The sequence below is a fragment of the Saccharomyces paradoxus genome (genome assembly GCF_002079055.1).
Source record: "Saccharomyces paradoxus strain CBS432 chromosome XII sequence".
Lineage (NCBI taxonomy): Eukaryota > Fungi > Ascomycota > Saccharomycetes > Saccharomycetales > Saccharomycetaceae > Saccharomyces > Saccharomyces paradoxus.
Genome location: NC_047498.1, coordinates 822261 through 841872, shown reverse-complemented (window position 1 = coordinate 841872; position 19612 = coordinate 822261). Strand labels below are relative to the sequence as shown.

The 19612-nt window shown below is 40.2% G+C and overlaps 9 protein-coding genes and 1 non-coding gene across 10 annotated transcripts; 4 read left to right on the top strand and 6 right to left on the bottom strand.

The window, feature by feature from the left end:
* Positions 1-87: 87 nt before the first annotated feature.
* CTF3 (Ctf3p) lies at positions 88-2289 on the bottom strand (the record flags this gene model as incomplete). The annotated part of the gene is made up of 1 exon (XM_033912223.1): positions 88-2289. The coding sequence occupies one exon, from the start codon at positions 2287-2289 to the stop codon at positions 88-90; it is 2202 nt and encodes a 733-aa protein (XP_033768114.1).
* Positions 2290-2501: 212 nt separating this feature from the next.
* On the bottom strand, positions 2502-3728 carry CSR1 (Csr1p; the record flags this gene model as incomplete). Its single annotated transcript, XM_033912222.1, has 1 exon — positions 2502-3728. The coding sequence occupies one exon, from the start codon at positions 3726-3728 to the stop codon at positions 2502-2504; it is 1227 nt and encodes a 408-aa protein (XP_033768113.1).
* Positions 3729-4775: 1047 nt separating this feature from the next.
* SEC61 (translocon subunit SEC61) lies at positions 4776-6218 on the top strand (the record flags this gene model as incomplete). Its single annotated transcript, XM_033912221.1, has 1 exon — positions 4776-6218. The coding sequence occupies one exon, from the start codon at positions 4776-4778 to the stop codon at positions 6216-6218; it is 1443 nt and encodes a 480-aa protein (XP_033768112.1).
* Positions 6219-6485: 267 nt separating this feature from the next.
* SPAR_Ltrna18K lies at positions 6486-6581 on the bottom strand. Its single transcript has one exon. It is a non-coding gene; the product is annotated as a tRNA-Lys (tRNA).
* A 613-nt stretch (positions 6582-7194) lies between these two features.
* FBP1 (fructose 1,6-bisphosphate 1-phosphatase) lies at positions 7195-8241 on the top strand (the record flags this gene model as incomplete). The annotated part of the gene is made up of 1 exon (XM_033912220.1): positions 7195-8241. One exon carries the CDS (start codon positions 7195-7197, stop codon positions 8239-8241), a length of 1047 nt encoding a protein of 348 aa, XP_033768111.1.
* Positions 8242-8427: 186 nt separating this feature from the next.
* Positions 8428-9156, top strand: PSY3 (Psy3p; the record flags this gene model as incomplete). Its single annotated transcript, XM_033912219.1, has 1 exon — positions 8428-9156. The coding sequence occupies one exon, from the start codon at positions 8428-8430 to the stop codon at positions 9154-9156; it is 729 nt and encodes a 242-aa protein (XP_033768110.1).
* A 97-nt stretch (positions 9157-9253) lies between these two features.
* Positions 9254-10285, bottom strand: STP3 (Stp3p; the record flags this gene model as incomplete). The annotated part of the gene is made up of 1 exon (XM_033912218.1): positions 9254-10285. One exon carries the CDS (start codon positions 10283-10285, stop codon positions 9254-9256), a length of 1032 nt encoding a protein of 343 aa, XP_033768109.1.
* A 336-nt stretch (positions 10286-10621) lies between these two features.
* VID22 (Vid22p) lies at positions 10622-13318 on the top strand (the record flags this gene model as incomplete). Its single annotated transcript, XM_033912217.1, has 1 exon — positions 10622-13318. One exon carries the CDS (start codon positions 10622-10624, stop codon positions 13316-13318), a length of 2697 nt encoding a protein of 898 aa, XP_033768108.1.
* Positions 13319-13592: 274 nt separating this feature from the next.
* ELO3 (fatty acid elongase ELO3) lies at positions 13593-14630 on the bottom strand (the record flags this gene model as incomplete). Its single annotated transcript, XM_033912216.1, has 1 exon — positions 13593-14630. The coding sequence occupies one exon, from the start codon at positions 14628-14630 to the stop codon at positions 13593-13595; it is 1038 nt and encodes a 345-aa protein (XP_033768107.1).
* A 576-nt stretch (positions 14631-15206) lies between these two features.
* On the bottom strand, positions 15207-19265 carry ROM2 (Rho family guanine nucleotide exchange factor ROM2; the record flags this gene model as incomplete). Its single annotated transcript, XM_033912215.1, has 1 exon — positions 15207-19265. One exon carries the CDS (start codon positions 19263-19265, stop codon positions 15207-15209), a length of 4059 nt encoding a protein of 1352 aa, XP_033768106.1.
* Between the last annotated feature and the right edge of the window lie 347 nt (positions 19266-19612).

Genomic DNA, 19612 nt, shown 5'->3' with positions numbered 1-19612 from the left:
CTGTAAATAGTTAAGTATTAATGCTTTATAGATATGAATTGATCGACCCCTTTTGGGAACTTGTAGAAATATATATGGATGCGTTTCTTAGGAATTTTGAGGGCTGTATTTTGAGAGACTCTTCAAATATGTGAACAAGAATACTGCAATGTCTCTATACGGATTAGCAGTGTCACTCAAATACACTAAGATTTTTACTCTCAAGTCGTGAATGTTATTAACCCCCTTTATCCAACCATGCTGGGCAATCTCATCGTGATTTACTCGGAGGAAATCGTTAAACGTCTCCTCATTTATAATACCGCTGGCAAATTTTATTTTGGTATTTTCGGTTGTTTCCAGTCGCCTTAGAATAGTAATACAAGTATACGATAGTGCTGGTATACCAGTTATCGTGAAAAATTTAACGTTTTTAAAATCTGCAGTTGGAATATAAACATTCTCCAAAATCAGTTTGAAGAAATCTAGCGGGACACCAAATAAACTTTTGGATGAAAGAACTTTATTCCTATAAAGATAGTTTGTCAAATCCATGATGTATTGGTTTTGCATCCGAACGAATTTATTTGTTGGCGGGTATTGCATCAATTTATTCTTCGTAGCAACCAAGTACCTGCATGCAGCTGATAGCAGTAAGGGATCGTCCGAAGTGAAGACTTTATTCATAACGTCAGGGCCCACTATCAAATATTGAATCGCATAACCCGATTCCGTCTGTGTCGACAATTGCGTTAAAACATCTAACGAACTGATGATAGCCATTGTAGGAAACCTGTTTGAAGTAGCATTGTTGAAGATTTTATCCAAAGTTAGCAACCTTTGTATGTCATGCAGCAGTGTAAGTCCAAGCGCTGTCCATTTGTCGTCGAAAACCCAGTTCGCAATCATTTGTAAAACGTAGAAACAAATCTCAGAAAATGTGTGATTATTATCGTGACCATCTCGTATAGTCCACATAAGAATACCAGCCATAAACTTAACGAAAAATTCCCTTGTACCACTGATTAGTTCGGGTTTCCATAATGGCAAGATTCCACCACAAATTTTTCTCAACGTAAACTCGTCGAGCTTTAAATATTTCAAGTTACAAAACGTTCTAATAATTCGAGAAGACAATGAATTCTCCATCGAGGAAATCGAGATGACGGTGGAAATCACTTTTTGAGGGGACTCTATCTGGTGCGCGAAGCATCGCTTCAATTGCCAAATACACCATTCATATGGTGATGCCGACTCATCGTGGCAATTTTTGATGAGAATAATACTAGAGTATAAATGTTTGAGAGACTCCCTAGACATGACTTTTCGCGGCAGTAAGACATTGTCGCTTGAAGATGGTGCCATCATAGAATCTACATCATTGGGAATAAGTAATTGTGACCAGTTTTGAGCTAACTGTTCCAATGAAGTGATATCCCAAAGAGAGACTGTACTATCCGAGGAAAAATATCCTTGGAATGATTGAAGTCGGAGTGGGCGTGTAGACCCAGTACCTAGTTGGTGAATTTCATTCAAGTACATGTCAATTGTGTTTTGGACAGTGTCAGCGGGAAAATTAGCTGGGTGCGCTCTAGATAATATCCGTTTCAAAGTGGATAAAAAAAGCACATTTAATTTCAAATCCCGATGACTTTTCAAGGTCTTTCTGTTGCAATTGATTGTAATTATCGATTCAATGATCTGGCTGGATTCACCCACGAGACATTGAAATCGTTGCAAGATCAGGGTCGCAGTAGCGGGAGCGTCCCGATAACCTGGATTCATGGCGCACTTCTTTATGATAGACAGTTTCCAAGGTTTGACATCAATGGACGCCGTAGCCTGCCAAATAACCAAAGGTGTTATCCACTTCTGTAAGAACGAAAATTGCCATAAATGCAACCAGATAGAACCGAATATATTGTGATCGCGTTCTGAAGATACAGGAAATAGGAAATAAACGTGCACTAACCATTTACAAAGTGCGGATTGTAGGACTGGAGGCGTTTGTATGCGATATCGAGAAAATATTGTTGGCGTGCCGAGATGGTTAATAATCTCCAAAAGAAGATCCTTAGTCAAGTAATCACCTGGAAAAAAGCAATTTTCCACGATGTACACTTTTGTAACCGTGTCTATTATGGAAGTTTCGCAGAGCCACCGTACAAGTGTTTGTAGTTGCGATGAAGAGAGACCATATTGTTTCGATTTTTCGTATAGCAGGTGTAAAGTGGTCCTAAGGGTCTGTGGTGGTGTTCGTTCGTTAGCATTTGTTAATGAGAGGACGATATCATCTAATACAAGACTCATTCATGTAAAAGAAACAAATTGAGAGGTACAACTATGCTTGCAGGAGTATTGTTTTTCATTTCATAATTAATTGTTTTTTATAATAATAAATTCTATAAATTTTCGCGTATTATACAAATAAAAGATTGAAAGAAAAATAAGATAGAGACATATAAAATAATAGATGTTTTCAATAAAGGTCTATACAGAATGAGAGCGCCGCAAAGGTTCGCTCAAACTTTCAAAGAACCATTGTAGTCATAAACAGATCTTGATCTGATGTACGGGTCTAACTTGGAGTAGTTTTCACAAAGAGCGGTGGAAAGTTGTACTCTTTTCTCCTGCAGTTGAATGTATGCTGGATCGTTCAATGGCTGGTGTTCGATCCATTGGGCAGTGACATCCAAAAATTGGTCGACCAATTCTTCTCTCTCCTTTTCGATCATAGAGCGAGTCTCGGTGTCTTTCAGATGGATATCCAAAGAGCCATCTGGAGGATTATAATGGTCCAAATCATTGTCGTTTTCCCCGCCCAGGTACCTAGGAATGTACTGAGGCTGAATAAACTTGTGCAATTCGTCGATGTTCTTAGTGAACACGATCTTGGATGCGACAACCGGATCCAGCCAATTCTTGATAATGTTCCAAATCGGGTTGAAGATCCAAGGAGCCTTATGAATAAGTAGATGGCCCAAGGATTCTGGATAATGAGCCTCAAAACAGGTGATTAGAAACTTAACGGGGGCATAGTCCATATTGGACATGGAAAATCCGTTCAAATCGAACAAAATGGTGGTGGATGCGGGATGGTTTTCTTTGAAAAAAAGCTTGGATTGCTCGATGACCAATAGCGAGAATTTCTCCAGCTCCTGTTCAGTTTGGTCGGAAGAATGGTGTAATCTGGGTCTCACCAGGATGACGGGCCTCATGTCATTGTCGTAACCTTGGATAGTGGCCTTTTGCAACTCCAAGTTCTTGATGACACCGGCCTCCTTATTCTCGTACACAGCTCTTTCACCGCCGTTTATAATCTTGTTGATAGTATCCTTGCGCCAATACAAATCGTGACCCAACATGGCGATGGTCTTGTCTGCGTTCCACTTCCTGGCTCTGATGAACTTCAAAATGGTGGCATCTGGAGTTTCGTTCTTGATGTCGTGCCAGAACTGCTTCTTAGTTGTTTGAGGATCTAGATTAGCTAGTGCCTTGTGTATTTTGCCCTTTTCATAGAGGTGTGCCGCTTCAGCGGCTTCGCTAGAGTCCTGTGTGTGGTCTGAGGATTGCAGCTTGCTGAACCAGGACGATTTCTTCTTCTTTGGCGGAGTGGACGAGGAGTTCAGGGAGTTATTGTGAAAGATATGACTTCCGTCCACGGGCACTTGCCACAGATGGAAAAGGTGTGTCCAAATTTGCTTAAGGACGACCTCCTGGTCTTCGGTCAACTGTCTATCAAAGGACATATTTTATTTTGTATGTGTCTTTTTATGTGCTTTTGCGTGCGTGTATGCTACCTATGCGTATATTCGTATGTTTTATTCTACTTAGAGGAGAATAAGTAACAAGTGCCAAGATTTAAAGAGCGTGCCAAACGCTATTGTTTTCACCATGCGAACAAAGCTATAACGATTTTATGTACGTACGCAAGAGGACAATGCCGATTGAAAGCAGGAGCTCAACAAACACGAAACAAACAACGAAGAGAGAAAAGAAATATACCAGAGACAAGAGAGACCGCCTCGTTTAGGGCCGCACGTAGACCGCGCACACTCTTGGGACGCAGGGACGCGATGGCCTTGCCATGTGCAAGATAAACAGGCTGTCAACGAAACCAAGTAGTATTTGATACCTGCTTGCTTTTAGCTTGCATCATCTCTTGTTCTTGTTGTGGCCACTCTAGACCATCCCATTAACTAGAACGTCGCACGCTCCGTGCAACGTGACGTGTAGTTTTTCCAGTAGAGGTTTAGAAACGCATCCGGAAGTCGCTGGTCTTAAACACTGTCCTGCTCGTTGTTTGCTACAGCATTTATTTCCATGTTTGCTGGAGGTCTAGCAACATAGGCAATTGGGACCGCTATTTACTTGCTAAAAACTTGAGCGTATATCTCTTACTGACCTCCCGTCTTTTCAGCTGTTACCCGCCGCAGCGTCACTCTAGATTTTTCGCTTTACGTGTTCTCTCTCATTCTCTTCGTCCTTCTCTCTCATTCTTTCTTTCGGCAACTTTTGCCAAACAACAAGCATATTTCCTGTCCTGAATTGGCGTTACGGTGGTAGCGTAGTTTAATGTAAAAACAGCAGAACAAGGACCTCACTTTTCACCTCCATCCTCAATTCCTGCTCCCAATCGGAAACTTCACCGGCCTCCGAACTAACCTTTTTTCAGTCCTCAATTCAACCTCACTCCATTTACTACACGGTTCAGTTGCTGGGAAACAAAAGAAAAAAAATAGTTAAATATAGTAGCAAGTAGAAAAACCGACGCTGGCTCGCACTTTACCTCGAAAATGTCCTCCAATCGTGTTCTAGACTTGTTTAAGCCCTTTGAATCTTTCCTGCCGGAAGTGATTGCTCCAGAAAGGAAGGTTCCATACAACCAGAAACTCATCTGGACAGGCGTTTCGCTACTGATCTTTTTAATCCTGGGCCAGATCCCGCTGTACGGGATCGTGTCCAGTGAGACTTCCGATCCGCTATACTGGTTACGTGCCATGTTGGCCTCAAACCGTGGTACTCTACTGGAATTGGGTGTCTCGCCCATCATCACTTCGTCCATGATTTTCCAATTTTTGCAAGGTACTCAGCTTTTACAAATCAGACCTGAGAACAAGCAGGACAGGGAGCTGTTCCAAATTGCTCAAAAGGTGTGTGCTATCATCCTGATCTTAGGCCAAGCCCTTGTGGTCGTCATGACGGGTAACTATGGTGCTCCTTCGGACCTTGGACTGCCCATCTGTTTGTTGTTAATCTTCCAATTGATGTTTGCATCTCTGATTGTGATGTTATTGGACGAGTTACTATCCAAGGGCTACGGTTTGGGTTCCGGTATTTCTCTGTTCACAGCCACCAACATTGCCGAACAAATTTTCTGGAGAGCTTTTGCTCCCACCACAGTCAATTCCGGACGTGGTAAGGAGTTCGAAGGTGCCATCATTGCATTTTTCCATCTTTTAGCCGTCAGAAAGGACAAGAAAAGAGCCCTTGTCGAGGCCTTTTACCGTACCAATTTACCTAATATGTTCCAAGTTTTGATGACCGTAGCCATCTTCCTCTTCGTTTTGTATTTGCAAGGTTTCCGTTACGAATTGCCCATAAGATCCACTAAAGTGAGAGGCCAAATTGGTATCTACCCAATCAAACTCTTTTACACTTCCAACACCCCAATCATGTTACAAAGTGCCTTGACCTCCAATATTTTCTTGATCTCTCAAATTCTTTTTCAAAAATACCCAACCAACCCATTGATTCGTTTGATCGGTGTTTGGGGTATCAGACCAGGCACCCAGGGCCCTCAGATGGCCTTGAGCGGGTTGGCCTATTACATCCAACCATTGATGTCTTTATCTGAAGCTCTTCTGGACCCTATCAAGACCATTGTCTACGTCACTTTTGTTCTTGGTTCATGTGCAGTGTTTTCCAAGACTTGGATTGAAATCTCCGGCACTTCCCCACGTGACATTGCCAAACAGTTCAAAGATCAAGGCATGGTCATCAATGGTAAGAGAGAAACCTCCATCTACAGAGAATTAAAGAAGATCATCCCCACCGCTGCTGCCTTCGGTGGTGCCACCATTGGGGCCCTTTCTGTTGGCTCTGACTTGTTAGGTACTTTGGGTTCTGGGGCATCCATTTTGATGGCCACCACTACTATCTACGGCTACTACGAAGCAGCTGCCAAAGAAGGTGGGTTTACTAAGAACCTCGTCCCAGGGTTTTCTGATTTGATGTGAATATAAAATGAAAAATAATATCCAAAGAAAAAAAAATCGCATTTAGCCACACCACCCCTCTATTTTTTTTATTTTGTTACCATAGTTTTATTAACGCCTTCTCACCTATATAATGTTAAATATCTATATATGTGTACGCGCAAGTAATTCCTAAAAAAATCGTCGATTTTCTAAATGTAACTATTGATCCCATGTCATTTGCGATCATAAAAACACTATGATAATCTTGTGAGCGGGTAAATGAACTAAAAAAAAAGTATTAAAGAACTCCTCATAGGGGGCTCGAACCCCTGACATTTCGGTATCCTTGCTTAAGCAAATGCGCTTAAAAGCCGAACGCTCTACCAACTGAGCTAACAAGGATGAGTTCTTCGGGATTTTTCAACAAACCAAATTAAATCATCTACACACAGAGCGACTCCGGGGTAAACTTAGCTCTCGTTCCGGACGGACGGAATCGCCTCTTTTGAATCCATCTCCGGGGCGTTATTAACTGTAGTGCCCGCGGTCGTGCGGACACCCGGAGTTATATGGCCCCGTATGCTCATTATATGGTAGAGCTAGGTAACATTAAGGGCGAAAGAGACAACTCAAGGCAGCAATAGCCTGGTTTTCCCACATATCAAGAAAGCTTAAAAAAATCAGACAGAGAATTCTAAGGCGAAGATTGCGAAACTGGCCAATACCCACTACTTCTTTTTTGGTTTGCTTGGTTATTCGTCCTGTCGTTTGCCAACTTGTGGCATCTTCCCCACATTATATTATAAGGATCGTCTTGTGTATAGGCAATGTTATCCATTTCACACACTCACGCATATATATATATATATATATATATATATATGAAGCAACAATCATACAATTACAGAGGTGTACCTTGTCTTGATCTTGCTTTCAATATGATCTGTATAAGAAAAAACAGTGTAAACATATAAGAAACGCTCCTCATACCGCCGCACCCCATACCACCGCACACATGCCAACTCTAATAAATGGACCAAGAAGAGACTCTACCGAAGGGTTTGATACGGATATCATCACTCTTCCTAGATTCATCATTGAGCACCAAAAGCAATTTAAGAATGCCACTGGTGATTTCACTCTAGTGCTGAATGCCTTGCAATTCGCGTTTAAATTTGTATCTCATACCATCAGACGTGCTGAATTGGTTAACTTGGTTGGATTAGCAGGTGCTTCCAACTTCACCGGTGATCAGCAAAAGAAGCTGGACGTTCTAGGCGACGAGATATTCATTAATGCTATGAGAGCTAGTGGAATCATCAAGGTCCTTGTATCCGAAGAGCAAGAAGACTTAATCGTTTTCCCCACAAACACAGGCTCGTACGCAGTGTGTTGTGATCCTATTGATGGTTCTTCAAATTTGGACGCTGGTGTCTCCGTCGGAACTATCGCGTCCATATTCAGGCTGCTGCCAGACTCCTCAGGTACAATAAACGATGTACTGAGATGTGGTAAAGAGATGGTAGCCGCATGTTATGCCATGTACGGTTCCTCTACGCATCTAGTATTGACATTGGGTGACGGAGTTGATGGATTTACTTTAGACACAAACTTGGGCGAGTTCATCCTGACTCATCCTAACTTAAGAATCCCACCTCAAAAGGCCATCTACTCAATCAACGAAGGTAACACTCTTTACTGGAACGAGACTATAAGAACGTTTATTGAGAAAGTGAAACAACCCCAACCAGACAACAATAACAAGCCTTTCTCGGCTAGGTATGTTGGATCCATGGTTGCTGACGTTCACAGAACCTTCCTCTACGGTGGCCTTTTCGCATACCCTTGCGACAAGAAGAGTCCTAACGGGAAACTGAGGTTGCTTTATGAGGCCTTCCCAATGGCTTTCCTGATGGAACAAGCGGGGGGGAAAGCCGTTAATGATCGCGGAGAAAGAATCTTGGACTTGGTACCAAGCCATATCCATGACAAATCTTCCATTTGGTTAGGTTCCTCTGGCGAAATCGACAAATTTTTGGACCATATTGGCAAGTCACAGTAATTCAATGATCGCCTTGTTTTTTTATCATTTTCCTTGTTCTGTACTTTAGTACGCGAAGAAAAAAGATTATGTACTGTATATGCCCATATATATATATTCATATATTTGTATGTATGCAGTAAGCATTACTCCTTCAAATAATGAAAATCCCTACGAGAAGAGAAAGGAGTTAGCAAATGGGATGGGATGGAAGTTTTAAAAAACATTAGAGTTTATCCTCTGTCCAATTTCATCACGTCAGGCAAAAATTATATAACTCCACCAAATGAATTAAGAAACCTGATTAGTACAGAGCAGGAGAGCCAACTAGGGTTCTTGCACATTATTGAAAGCGATTTTAAACCTTCGGTAGTACTGCAAAGGTTGGTCGATTGTACTACAGGGGAGGGCAAAATCTTGATCATTGATATAGTATCATTGTGGTCTCAACAAAAGCAAAGACAGCATGGCGTGATCTATATGAATTCGCTATCTTGTATAAACATCACTGGATTGATCGTATTTCTAGAGTTACTGTATGATTCCCCCACGGAGGCATTGAGGAGGTGCCAAATTGATGATTTCAACTTTCAATTACGAGGTATATTGATTGACAATTTGTCATTTTTGAATTTTGAAAGCGACAATAACTATGATGTGATAAATTTATCAAAATTTGAAAAGCTGTTTAAGATTTTACGGAAACTGAGAGAATTCTTGGGCTGCTGGATCATCACCAAAAGTTTTCCCACAGACTTCTATAATGGTATCGAAAATACCCTAGCTGATAAATGGTCAATCAAAAGGAAAGGCGGCGTTACACAATACCCCACAAAACTGCCTGAGTCATATATGAAGGGAATGGATGTGATAATTTACAAAGAGGTCGTCGACGGTAGGCCACAGTACAAACGGATAGCTGCAGTTGAAAAATGAAAGGAGGAGGAAACAAAAAGCATTAAAAACTTGGATACATAAATTAAATACTTACTAGTACTAATAAAAAGGGAAAAGTCATTATGCTGGCGGAAAATCAATGATACTTATAACCGCATTGTTTACCTACATGTTCGTTGAGCCAAACATCAACATTTTCGAACTTCAGGCCGCAATGCTTACATCTACCAGGAACAACATTTCTATCCTTCTTTTTTGTGCCTGGCGGGTACTCAAAATGCAAAGCTTTTAAATGGTTTTTGAAGGTGTCACAACGTGAAAACACCCCTGTTTGATGGCAATTTGAGGTTTCAAAGTTTAAAGGTTTCAGTTTATACGGGTACATATCCATGTCCAATTGTATCAAGGTAGAATTGAATGGGCACTTAAATGTACCCTTGATCTGGTGTAACGATTTCAGTTGTGCATAATCTGTGACAGAATTCATCGGAGTCATTTTTTCATGGGTATCATCATCATTGGGAGAAACGGATCCGCCCTTACCATCGGTAGGGTTCGACAGTGCTCCTGATTGGGACAGTATCTCATCCTTCCAATGCCTTTTCTTATGCCTCAATAAGTCATTGTTTCTGGCAAACCCGCGATGACAGATGGGACACTTATGGGGCCTATCCTCTGGTGTCAAGTGCGTTGCCTTGTGCGTGGTCAGGTTGGCATAAAAATTACGGCAAATTGGACATTGCTTCTTTTTCCTTGGCTTATTGATTTTGGTGCTATGGAGAGTACTGGCCCCCGCACCGCCAACAGATGGAGGAGCAGCCACTTTCAGAATTGGTGAAATGGAACGTGAAGGAGATGCAGAGGAAGAAGTCTCCGATGCGGAAGCGGACCCTTCCGTAGGCTGCCGCACAGAGGGAAGGAAGCTCGAGCTGGAATTCGACCGGGACACGTCGTTGGAGTGCGGAAGCAACTGATAGCTCAGCATCGATGATGATGCGCCCGCACTGCCACTGCCGTTACTAATGTTCATATTGGGCAGAGCCGGATGCGTCGAAGTGGACGAATCCTCGCCGTTATATTGTCTCTCGGCTGCCTTGATAAGGTTGTCGAATGACGAGATGGGAGGCAACGTGATGTGGTTCATAGCACTATTGTTTGCATTACTCATCGCTCGCTGCACATGCCACACAAAAAACACCCACCCTGATTTCTCGAAACTAACTTTTTGTCACTAGCATGCAGCGCTGACCAACAACCTGTCTTCTTTATACCGTTGCTTTGCACCAGATGGTACTGCCATGCTTCCAACGGCTACAAAAAAAACACCGCAACGGTGAAAAAATGGCGCAATTATTCACCGTATAGTCATTTCATACGGCCAGAAAAGCGCGACTGGGATTAGCAAACAATAAACAACACATAACACGAACCATCAAGTGATGTGAGAGAGAATTTGCTAATAGTAGCTACATGATAGAGAAACACGAGAGCACATATAGGAACAATGGACACACAGGTTCAGAGTGCTGAAAGGGGGTTGGTGTTGCCCCCCATGAATTCAACAGTATCGTCGGCGACGGCGGCTACTACGGCCACAAATACAGATACGGATACAGATGGAGATAGAGATGAGGAAGGGGAGTCGTTACTAGAAGATGGTAGCGAATGGGTGCCCGCGTATATGCTGACCAGAGACAAATCACGCTACCTGGGCCACTTCCTGGGTGCAAACAAGATGCTGGAGGCAGTAAAATGCAAGTACTGCGATGTGATAATTAGACGGCAAGGAAACAGCGCAAGCATGGCAGAGGCTTCCCTGGCCCATTTGTGGAGCACACATAAGATAGACCCAAATGCCAATTACTATAGCGGGTGGAGCGGCGTAGAAGCGGGCTCTACTTTCATGGCCAGGCCACCTTTGAAGAACCATCAAGGCGGTGGCGCTACAACGAATAGTATTGCTAATCTACTGGAAATAGACGAGGACTTTTTGAAGAGGACTAGGGAAAGAGAAATGGCCTTGCCCCTCGTGCAGTCGCTTGCGATCATAATTGCGTCTGAAAACTTGCCCCTGTCGTTCGTAGACAACACTGCCGTACGCCTTTTGATTAATCAAAATGCCAACTCGCTGAGTTTCATTGACCATGACTTGATATTGAATACCATCAGGTCCATCGCATATAATCTTGATAGAATCATTCAGAGGACGGCGTTGCGTAACAACTCGGATTTGTCGTTGATTATCGACAAAAATTTCTTATTAATGGACCCAACGGACAGATCTAATCAATTATCAAATAGGTTGAAGAATCAATTATATGAAATGCAAAAAATAAATTTTTTCTCCTTAAGCCACTCTGTTTGGAACAACACGATATCTATATTGAGTATTCAGTACTACGATGATTTTCATTCGCAAGTGAAGACCTTACCACTTATTATCCAAAATTTACACAAATATAACAATGACCCCAAATTATCTATTCCAGCTCAACTGCTCAAAATTTCACGAGAGTTGCCTGGTTTACAAAATACTGTAATTTCTATTACTTTACCAAGATCTCAAATAATAGATCTATTGAACGTAATGGATAACCAGCCCTTTTTCCCCAATACGAATACGAATGCTAAAAACTATTACCACAACTGTATTATATCCATAATAAATTCCGCGATATTACCATTATTCGGTACACCTAAATCCGCTGATATTACGCATTCAACACAATCATCATCCACCAAAGAACCATTGACTTTATTAGACTCCTTAATAGATTTATCAAATATAGATATTTCGAATTCCATTTTTTCCAGGATCAATTCGTTTTTGGATGATTTACAATCTAATTCGTGGCAACTAGATAAATTCCGCTCATTGTGTGAGAAATTTGGATTTGAATTCGTTTGTTCAAAGTTCGATTTATCCCGTTACTCTACCGCCACCGTTTCACTGCAAACTTTTTTGAATCTACGTCCCATTATAGAAGAATATCAATCTTCTATTCAAATCGAAAAATTCAACGAAATTGACTTTCAAATAACAGACTACTTATTAACTACTTTGAATTCCATTAATAGAGTATTAAAGTTCTTTACTTCTTCCAAAAGCTTAAACTTTACCTATGTTTTGTTTGCCATAATGTCTATTGAAAAGCATTTGTTATCCACTCTGAGCAGCTTACAATTTCAACGGTTAATTGCACCATTTGAAGCATTTTTGACCAAAATTCAAGAATTCAAAACGATTCTATTTTCAGATGATATGAACCTTTTAGCAATGTTCTTGTGTCCTGCAATTTTATTCGAGCGAGAAGTCTTGGAATACTCTTTTCATACCATTTCACTTTCTGAAATAGTAGATAAACTTTCCACATTAATTTTCAGTTTATTAAAGAGATTTTTGAATTTACATACAATAGGCAACGTGAACAATAATAACAGCGCCTCTAACGATAGCAACATGAACATTCACGCTGATAGTCAGACGAACAACGTCAATAATAGAAACGGCAACACCAGCGATAATAACGATAACGAACATGATGACGACAACGACAACAACTCGAATTCGAACACGCCTGCGTCAAGAATAGATATAGATCCTACTGGTGGACAAAGTTCTGTCTTACCGGAACAGCAACAACAGAACAGCAACAATAACCTATCATTTGGTTCTCTCAGCGATACGCATCCTTTATCGGACTCTACCATCTCAAAGGAAATAGATACTATCTTTTTACAAACCATCCAAGAGGACCTATATGATTACTTAAGTACGGTAAATTCCATCGTGCCCATATCGTACAGATCGTATTGCGAACAAAGCAGTTTCATTAGAGACAGTGGCCGTTTCAAGAAAAGAATAATAACAGAGGACTCTATTATCGGGGAGTTAGAGCAACCAATGAACTTCATCGAAGAGTTACTGGATATCCATGTTCCTGTGTGTAGCGCATTCTGGTCCCAATACTTAGATAATGATGCTGGGCCGATAATTAGAATTTTATTCAAGATAATGCAATGCCAGTCATCTTCCTCAATCAGAGAAGAGTATTCATTTTTAAATGACTTCATTCCCAGAGTGCATCCTGATTTGACCCAAGAAATTATCAAAATTAAGCTATTTAATGATCAATTTGTGGCAAGTAAAGTGGATTACGATTTGGACACTTTACAAACTGCAAGTCAATATCTTCCATAAGACATACAAAGGAAACCCAAAGTCCGTTGTTCTAAAATTCAGCTGTTATATAATTTTATTCTATAATTGTAATGTATCACTACTCCTCACTGTAAGCTATTATTTCTTTGAGTAACCAAGAAAAAAAAATGAAAAAAGGAGAGATACCTAGTCAATAATCTATCATTTCTATAATAATGATTTCATTTATCGTACATATTTAATATAAAGAAATTGTTTACATCCAATTTTTTTTTTTTCTTTTCATTCGCTATCAAAGGTTCTCGCTTCCCATCTAAGCTTTCCTGGAAGAGACCTTAGTGCTGGAGGTCTTGACACCAGTAGACGAACCGGATCCAACGGAGCCGGAAACTTCTGATTCCCTCTTGGCTGTCTTTTTACCACCTTTCTTGTAAGATTGGATGTAGAAGGAAATAAACAAAAGCAAATAAGATGTTAGAATCAAGTACCCATAAGCAGCAGCGGCCTGAGTACCATAACAAGTGCCTTTGTTTGGTAAAATACCATCCAAGTATTTGTGGGCATAGAATGTATAGGTAGCAAAGTAAACAAATACTAAGTCAATCAAAAATTGGATGATTTGGAATCTAGTGACCCATTGTTTCCACCAAACTCTAATACCACACGAACTCAAGAAGTAGTACCAGTACATGATAACATGAACACCCAAATTCAGTAGGATGACTACCCATTCAACAGAAGTACGACCAATTAATTGAGTGTAGCACAACAAAGCGGTGGCACCGTGGTGGTAAGTGTGCAAAAACAGTAGTTTCTTTCTTCTCAATACTAAAAACACTGTGTCAATCAATTCTACGAATTTGGTCAAATAGTTCAAATAGTAAAGGGTGACTAATTTTGGTGCGAAGGCTTCCTTGGAGCAGATGGACCAGAATAGACCATTGTGATAAACCATAGGAATCAACTGTTCTAGCATCAACAACCATAAGATTAGTGAAGCAGAGGTCAAAAACAAGTTGTGCATCTCGAAGAGCAGTTTAAATTTCAATGGAGAAGTGTTCAAGGCGCGTAAGATAGCTTGGCCACCAAAGATGATAATGTAATAGACGATAATAATACCAACCGCATGGTACCCATTAGCCAAGAAAGTCTTATTATGAACGAACTGAAATTGCTCTGCTGGATAGCCACTAAAGTATTCGAAAACCTTGGAGAAAATTGGCCATAATTCAATACCGAATGGGTTTTCAATGGAAGGAACATGAACCTTCAAGAAGCATGAAGAGGAAGAGTTCAAAGACTGGAACTGGTCGACAACTGCTGCTGCAACAGTAGAGGTGGTAGTATTCATAACTCTTTATGTTTAGTAAACAAACGGAAAAAGCCAAATAAATAAACTAGGAAGTAAGCTTGAAGCGAGTGAAGAGCTGTCAAAAACCAATCAATGACCAAATAAAAAGACACCAAATATGCTGAAAATACACAGTACCTAACTGGGGTAATAAGTTTAATAAAACTTCAAACAAGGCTAAATAATAAATAGAGGCCTCCAAGTAAATATTTTATACAATTATTTACCAGGTAGTGAATGAAAAAAAAAAAAGACAAGCCAAATGCGTAAGCCAACCTTTTGTTTATTCACAATCTGGAAAATTTTATGAAAATTTTTCACTTTGTGGACGGAAGTAAAAGTTCGAAGTTTTGGGAAGAAAAATTTCGCGTTTTCCTCTCGCGTCATCAATTATCTGCGTGCAAATCCCTCTGACGATGAATTATTATTCGTATTATTATATAACATTACTATTTGAGTCGTTATTCACTATTGTCACCATTCTTTAGTATTTATGATTATGCTCCTTTTACAACTTTAGTTATGCATGTCCTATTTTAAATAAAACAAAGGATAAAGTCTATATACGATGCCGTCCTAACCCCAAAAGTCTAACGACGCAACTGTATCATACCCCCGATAGTCCTCGTAGCAGTACAGTATTTCTTGTGTGCTTGTTTGTAAAAGCCGAATCTTATCAGCAAGGACGCAGCGAATCAATTCACCAGTCTCAATCTTTCTGATTTCAATAAAGTTGCTGTCGAACGCCAAGATGTACGGGTACCAAATTGCGAATTTCTGAGGCTCACCCTCCCAATGAATAATATGCGATTCTTTCTTTCTCCAACCCTGATTATTAACGAAGAAAGCAAATTCTGTATAACATAGCAAAAACATGTTGCCCACGCGGTAAATTGCCATTGGTTTCAACGTATCCCTTAGTGCGAACTCTAATGATGTATCGGCCGGGTCTAACAAGGATTCATGAGCATTCTGCGAAATGCTAACAATTTGGAAACCCTTTTTACAACCAATGCATAGATTGGCCTTGAGAAATGAAATAGAAACAGGTTCAGAATCAAAAATAACCTCAGTAATTTTTTTCTTGAGACTTCTTTTATTACTGCCACCACTACCATTTTTTTCAGCCAACAATGGATGTTCGTGCTCAAAATATTTAATTGAATGCGATGAACTGTGTGCAGTCACAATTAATCTCTTGCCATTACAATCGCCTTCTGCGAAGAAGCTCACATGATTGATCAGTTCCTTGTGATGCTTTTTGAAGAAAGATGTCCCATTACCTTCTGCTTCGATCAATGACAGCGGACAACTGTATAATTTTTTATCAATTAAAAGGATGATTGACTTGAATTCTTCCAATACCGCAATTTGGGTAATGTTATTTCTTTGCACTAGTTGGATTGGAGTTGAAAAAAAAGCAGAGCTTTTATGTCTATGATCCTTATTCTGCTGTCTTTTAATGTTGCTCATGTATAATCCAGAGTTGGTAGCAATTAAAAGTTTTCTACCCCCATCACAGGAAGTAACACTGTTAATCTTGTTGGTGTAGTCGAAGAACCTATCGCTCATTTTCGTTACGTTAAACATTTCCGTTTTGCTTATAATAGCTGCTTGCTCTTGCTTTATTTTTTCCAAAAGCGTTTGTAATCCAGCGTATTGCGCGGCATATAGTGTAACTTGATACCTTTGCTTGGCACCGTAGTATAAGAAGGTTATTGCGTTTTTAGGATTACTCGTATTGTATTCTGGTTGAATTACAGTTCCCGAACAATCCGGATGGTCTCCAATATACTTCCTTAACGCAGGCATATCTTCACCCGGACATGCGAATAATAATGGTAGTGGAATGGGCCTTTGGAATACCTTATGCTGATGCCATTTATTAACTGCTTTGGCCTTTAAGAATAAGAGCATATTATCTAGAAGATAAAATTGTATATCGCCAACAACCGTTCCGTCCGATTTCGACAACTCCTTCCTTGATAGTATACCTTCATGTTTAATTTTTCTCTTTTCGTCATTTAATCCCAAATTAACGTATTCGTTTTTGAAAAGAATCTTCTGCTTCAATAATTTCACATCATGCCTATCTTGCGCAGCACCACTTGCCTGGTCAATTCTTTTCATAAAATCCCTTAGTGCATCCATGGCTTTACTTAGATCTTCATAATCACTTTTGTCCTTCTCAGGGTCAGTTGATTTCATGATTTCCTTGACCAATAGCATATATCTACCCGGTCTTGAAACACCTTGAGATAAGAACGAATCAATGCCATGTCGCAAGGAGGAACTCATCATATCGTCATCAAATCTAGCAAAATAGGGATTAACTGATCTTTGGGTTTCAATTAAATATTTGGCATATGGTCTTGAAGCGACATATGAGACAAATGGTTCAAAAAATGGAATGAATCTTAAAACTATGTCACCAATTCCTCTCACAACTGGTGAACTTTTTTGCCTATCAGTCAAAGCTTTCAAAAAGCGTCTATTCACGGAATAGATATCGTTTATATGTGCAAAAACATGTTTGATGAAATTTTTTCTAATATCTGCAGAAATAATATTTGTTTCAGCCAAAGTTTTCATAAATGTATCTCGCGTAATTTCTAGTGATTTTACAAAGTTCTTCTCTGTAATGTAAACTTCATAAATAGCTTCTTGTCTTTTTATTTCCTTTTTTGGTAAGTCTTCCCAATCCTCTTTGGATACGGAACTTGTCCAAGATGGTTTTTCTTCTTCGTCGTCGTCTAATGCCATTGATATATTACGCTTCAACCCGCCATTTGGTTTCAGATTTAACCTTGCTTGTTGCTCAAGACGTCTTGGACATGAAATAGAATAACACAAAGCATCTCTTGTGCACGTAGGGGAATAACATTCTGCCAATAATGTAAACACACCATTAACGTTATGAATGGCAGCAGGATTCTTTTGATGAGACATTGAACTACTCATATGTAGCCTCGACCCTGTCAAAGTTGCCTGGTCACTATTCAAGGAGGAAGCTGAACTTGATGGAACTATTCCGGAACTTGGGTATGACTGATTTCCCGAATTAAAAGACGATGAATTTGGAAGTAGCATCAGTGGATCATGAGCATTTGTAGAACCTGTCCCTGTAAATCTTGAGTTATCCGTAAATTCGTAAACCTCATGGGGAGAATCTCTTAATCTGTGCTCGTATACCACATCATGGAACAATTTCTGTGCATCTAGTGATCTACCGAATAACAAAGCTAAGTTTCTATCGGAGGTTCTAATGATGGCACAAATGACATCAACCGCCTGCTGTCCTGTAAATGCGTCACGATAAACCAATCCATCCTTTTTATGTTCCCCGAGTTGTATCGAACTTTTAAATTTTGTGGCGACTCTTGACAACAGAGCTGGATATACTTGAGGTTTCTTCGATGAAGCGCTCATAACAGGCCTAGATGCCGACAAAGGTGTCATGCTACTTCTACGTGGCGACGATAGAGAAGTTCCTGAAACTGATGTGTATCTTTTTAGAGCTAATGACGTTGAAGAAACTCTCGTTTTGAGGCCCAAACCAATATTAGACGAGCTTCCTATGGTACTTGAAGAGTTTACAGAGGCGTGGACATTATTTAGACTATTGTGACCGTTCGAAGAATGATGATGATGATGAGGGTCTGAAAATGGGTTGGAAGATATATCATATTTTTGCGGAACTTTTCTACTGCTAGAACTTTTCGATTGAAAAGATGATGCAATATTTTTGAGAGTGGATGAGTTTAATGACATAGATCTCGACGATATAGAATGTGAATGTTGAGGATAATTACTGTTATTACTGCCCACGGGATAATGTGCGCCATTATTATTAATACTATTGTTATGATTGTTAACATTATTATGCTGAATATGCTGGGGGTGTTGGTGCTGTTGGTGCAAGTCTTTGGAACTTGGTCTCGAAAAGAAACCAAATCCTTGCAAAGGCGATTTTCTAGCCTGTGTAGGGGTAGTTGATGTACTTCCGGTAGAAAAACTGGTCTGCTTCTTAAGACCAGCAAGTGCTAGTTGCGGGAGTGAAGGTTTCCTCTTGGGCACGAAAGCTGTGGTACTTTTATTTTTCTGGTAAACTTCATTTCTTGGAGACATTGGAGGCAAAGGATGGTCATTATGATGCTTGGCTTGTCTACTAGCACTATTACTCGTTGAATATATATGGGACATTGATTTAGCATGAACAATAGGAGGGGAAGATGTGGCTTCTCTTGCCTTTTTAGGACTACTAATGGGCGTATTATCAGCACTTGACAAACTTTGTGTGTCTGCAACTTCCTTAATATTAGTTTGTTGCGATAAAATGTAATTCGAGCTTTTCCCCTTCATTTCGCTACTGGTTACATCAGAATCATTGATGGCGGCCTGGCCTCCAGAACGTCTCCTCTGCTTGGCGAGAATGATGTCACTAGCGATGTCTTCAGAAAGTAGAACATTTAGATTCTGGATATTTTCAATTCTATTAGGCAGCAGCTGAGAACTTATGTCTCCGTGCGAATCACTATCAAAAGTTGCGAACGAATCTGGCCTCCTTTCTACACCAAATATTTGGGAGTAAATGTCATTTCTGTCCCCTAAGCTGTCAACATTGGTTTCGCTCATAGCCGCAGGAAAAGATATGGATTGTCCAATTAAGTCAACAATAATAGAGGGTTGTAATCGATTACACTAATAGAGCGAATGAATATATTAATGGCCACAAACGACAAACAAAAAAATAGCTATAAAAGCAGCAAAAAAATCCAGAAAACCTAGTCGACTCAACACTTTATCAAATTAGGTCGTCAGTATTTACTGATCCTAACGCCCTTTTAAAACTTCTTCCAAGCCTTATAACCTCGGACTTTCCATACCATTGTTTTCATTATCATTCTCTCTCAGTGAGACTGAGCTCGGCCGTTGCGCGGATCATCCACCACGAACCCCTATCCTTTCCGTTGCCGTTTGGT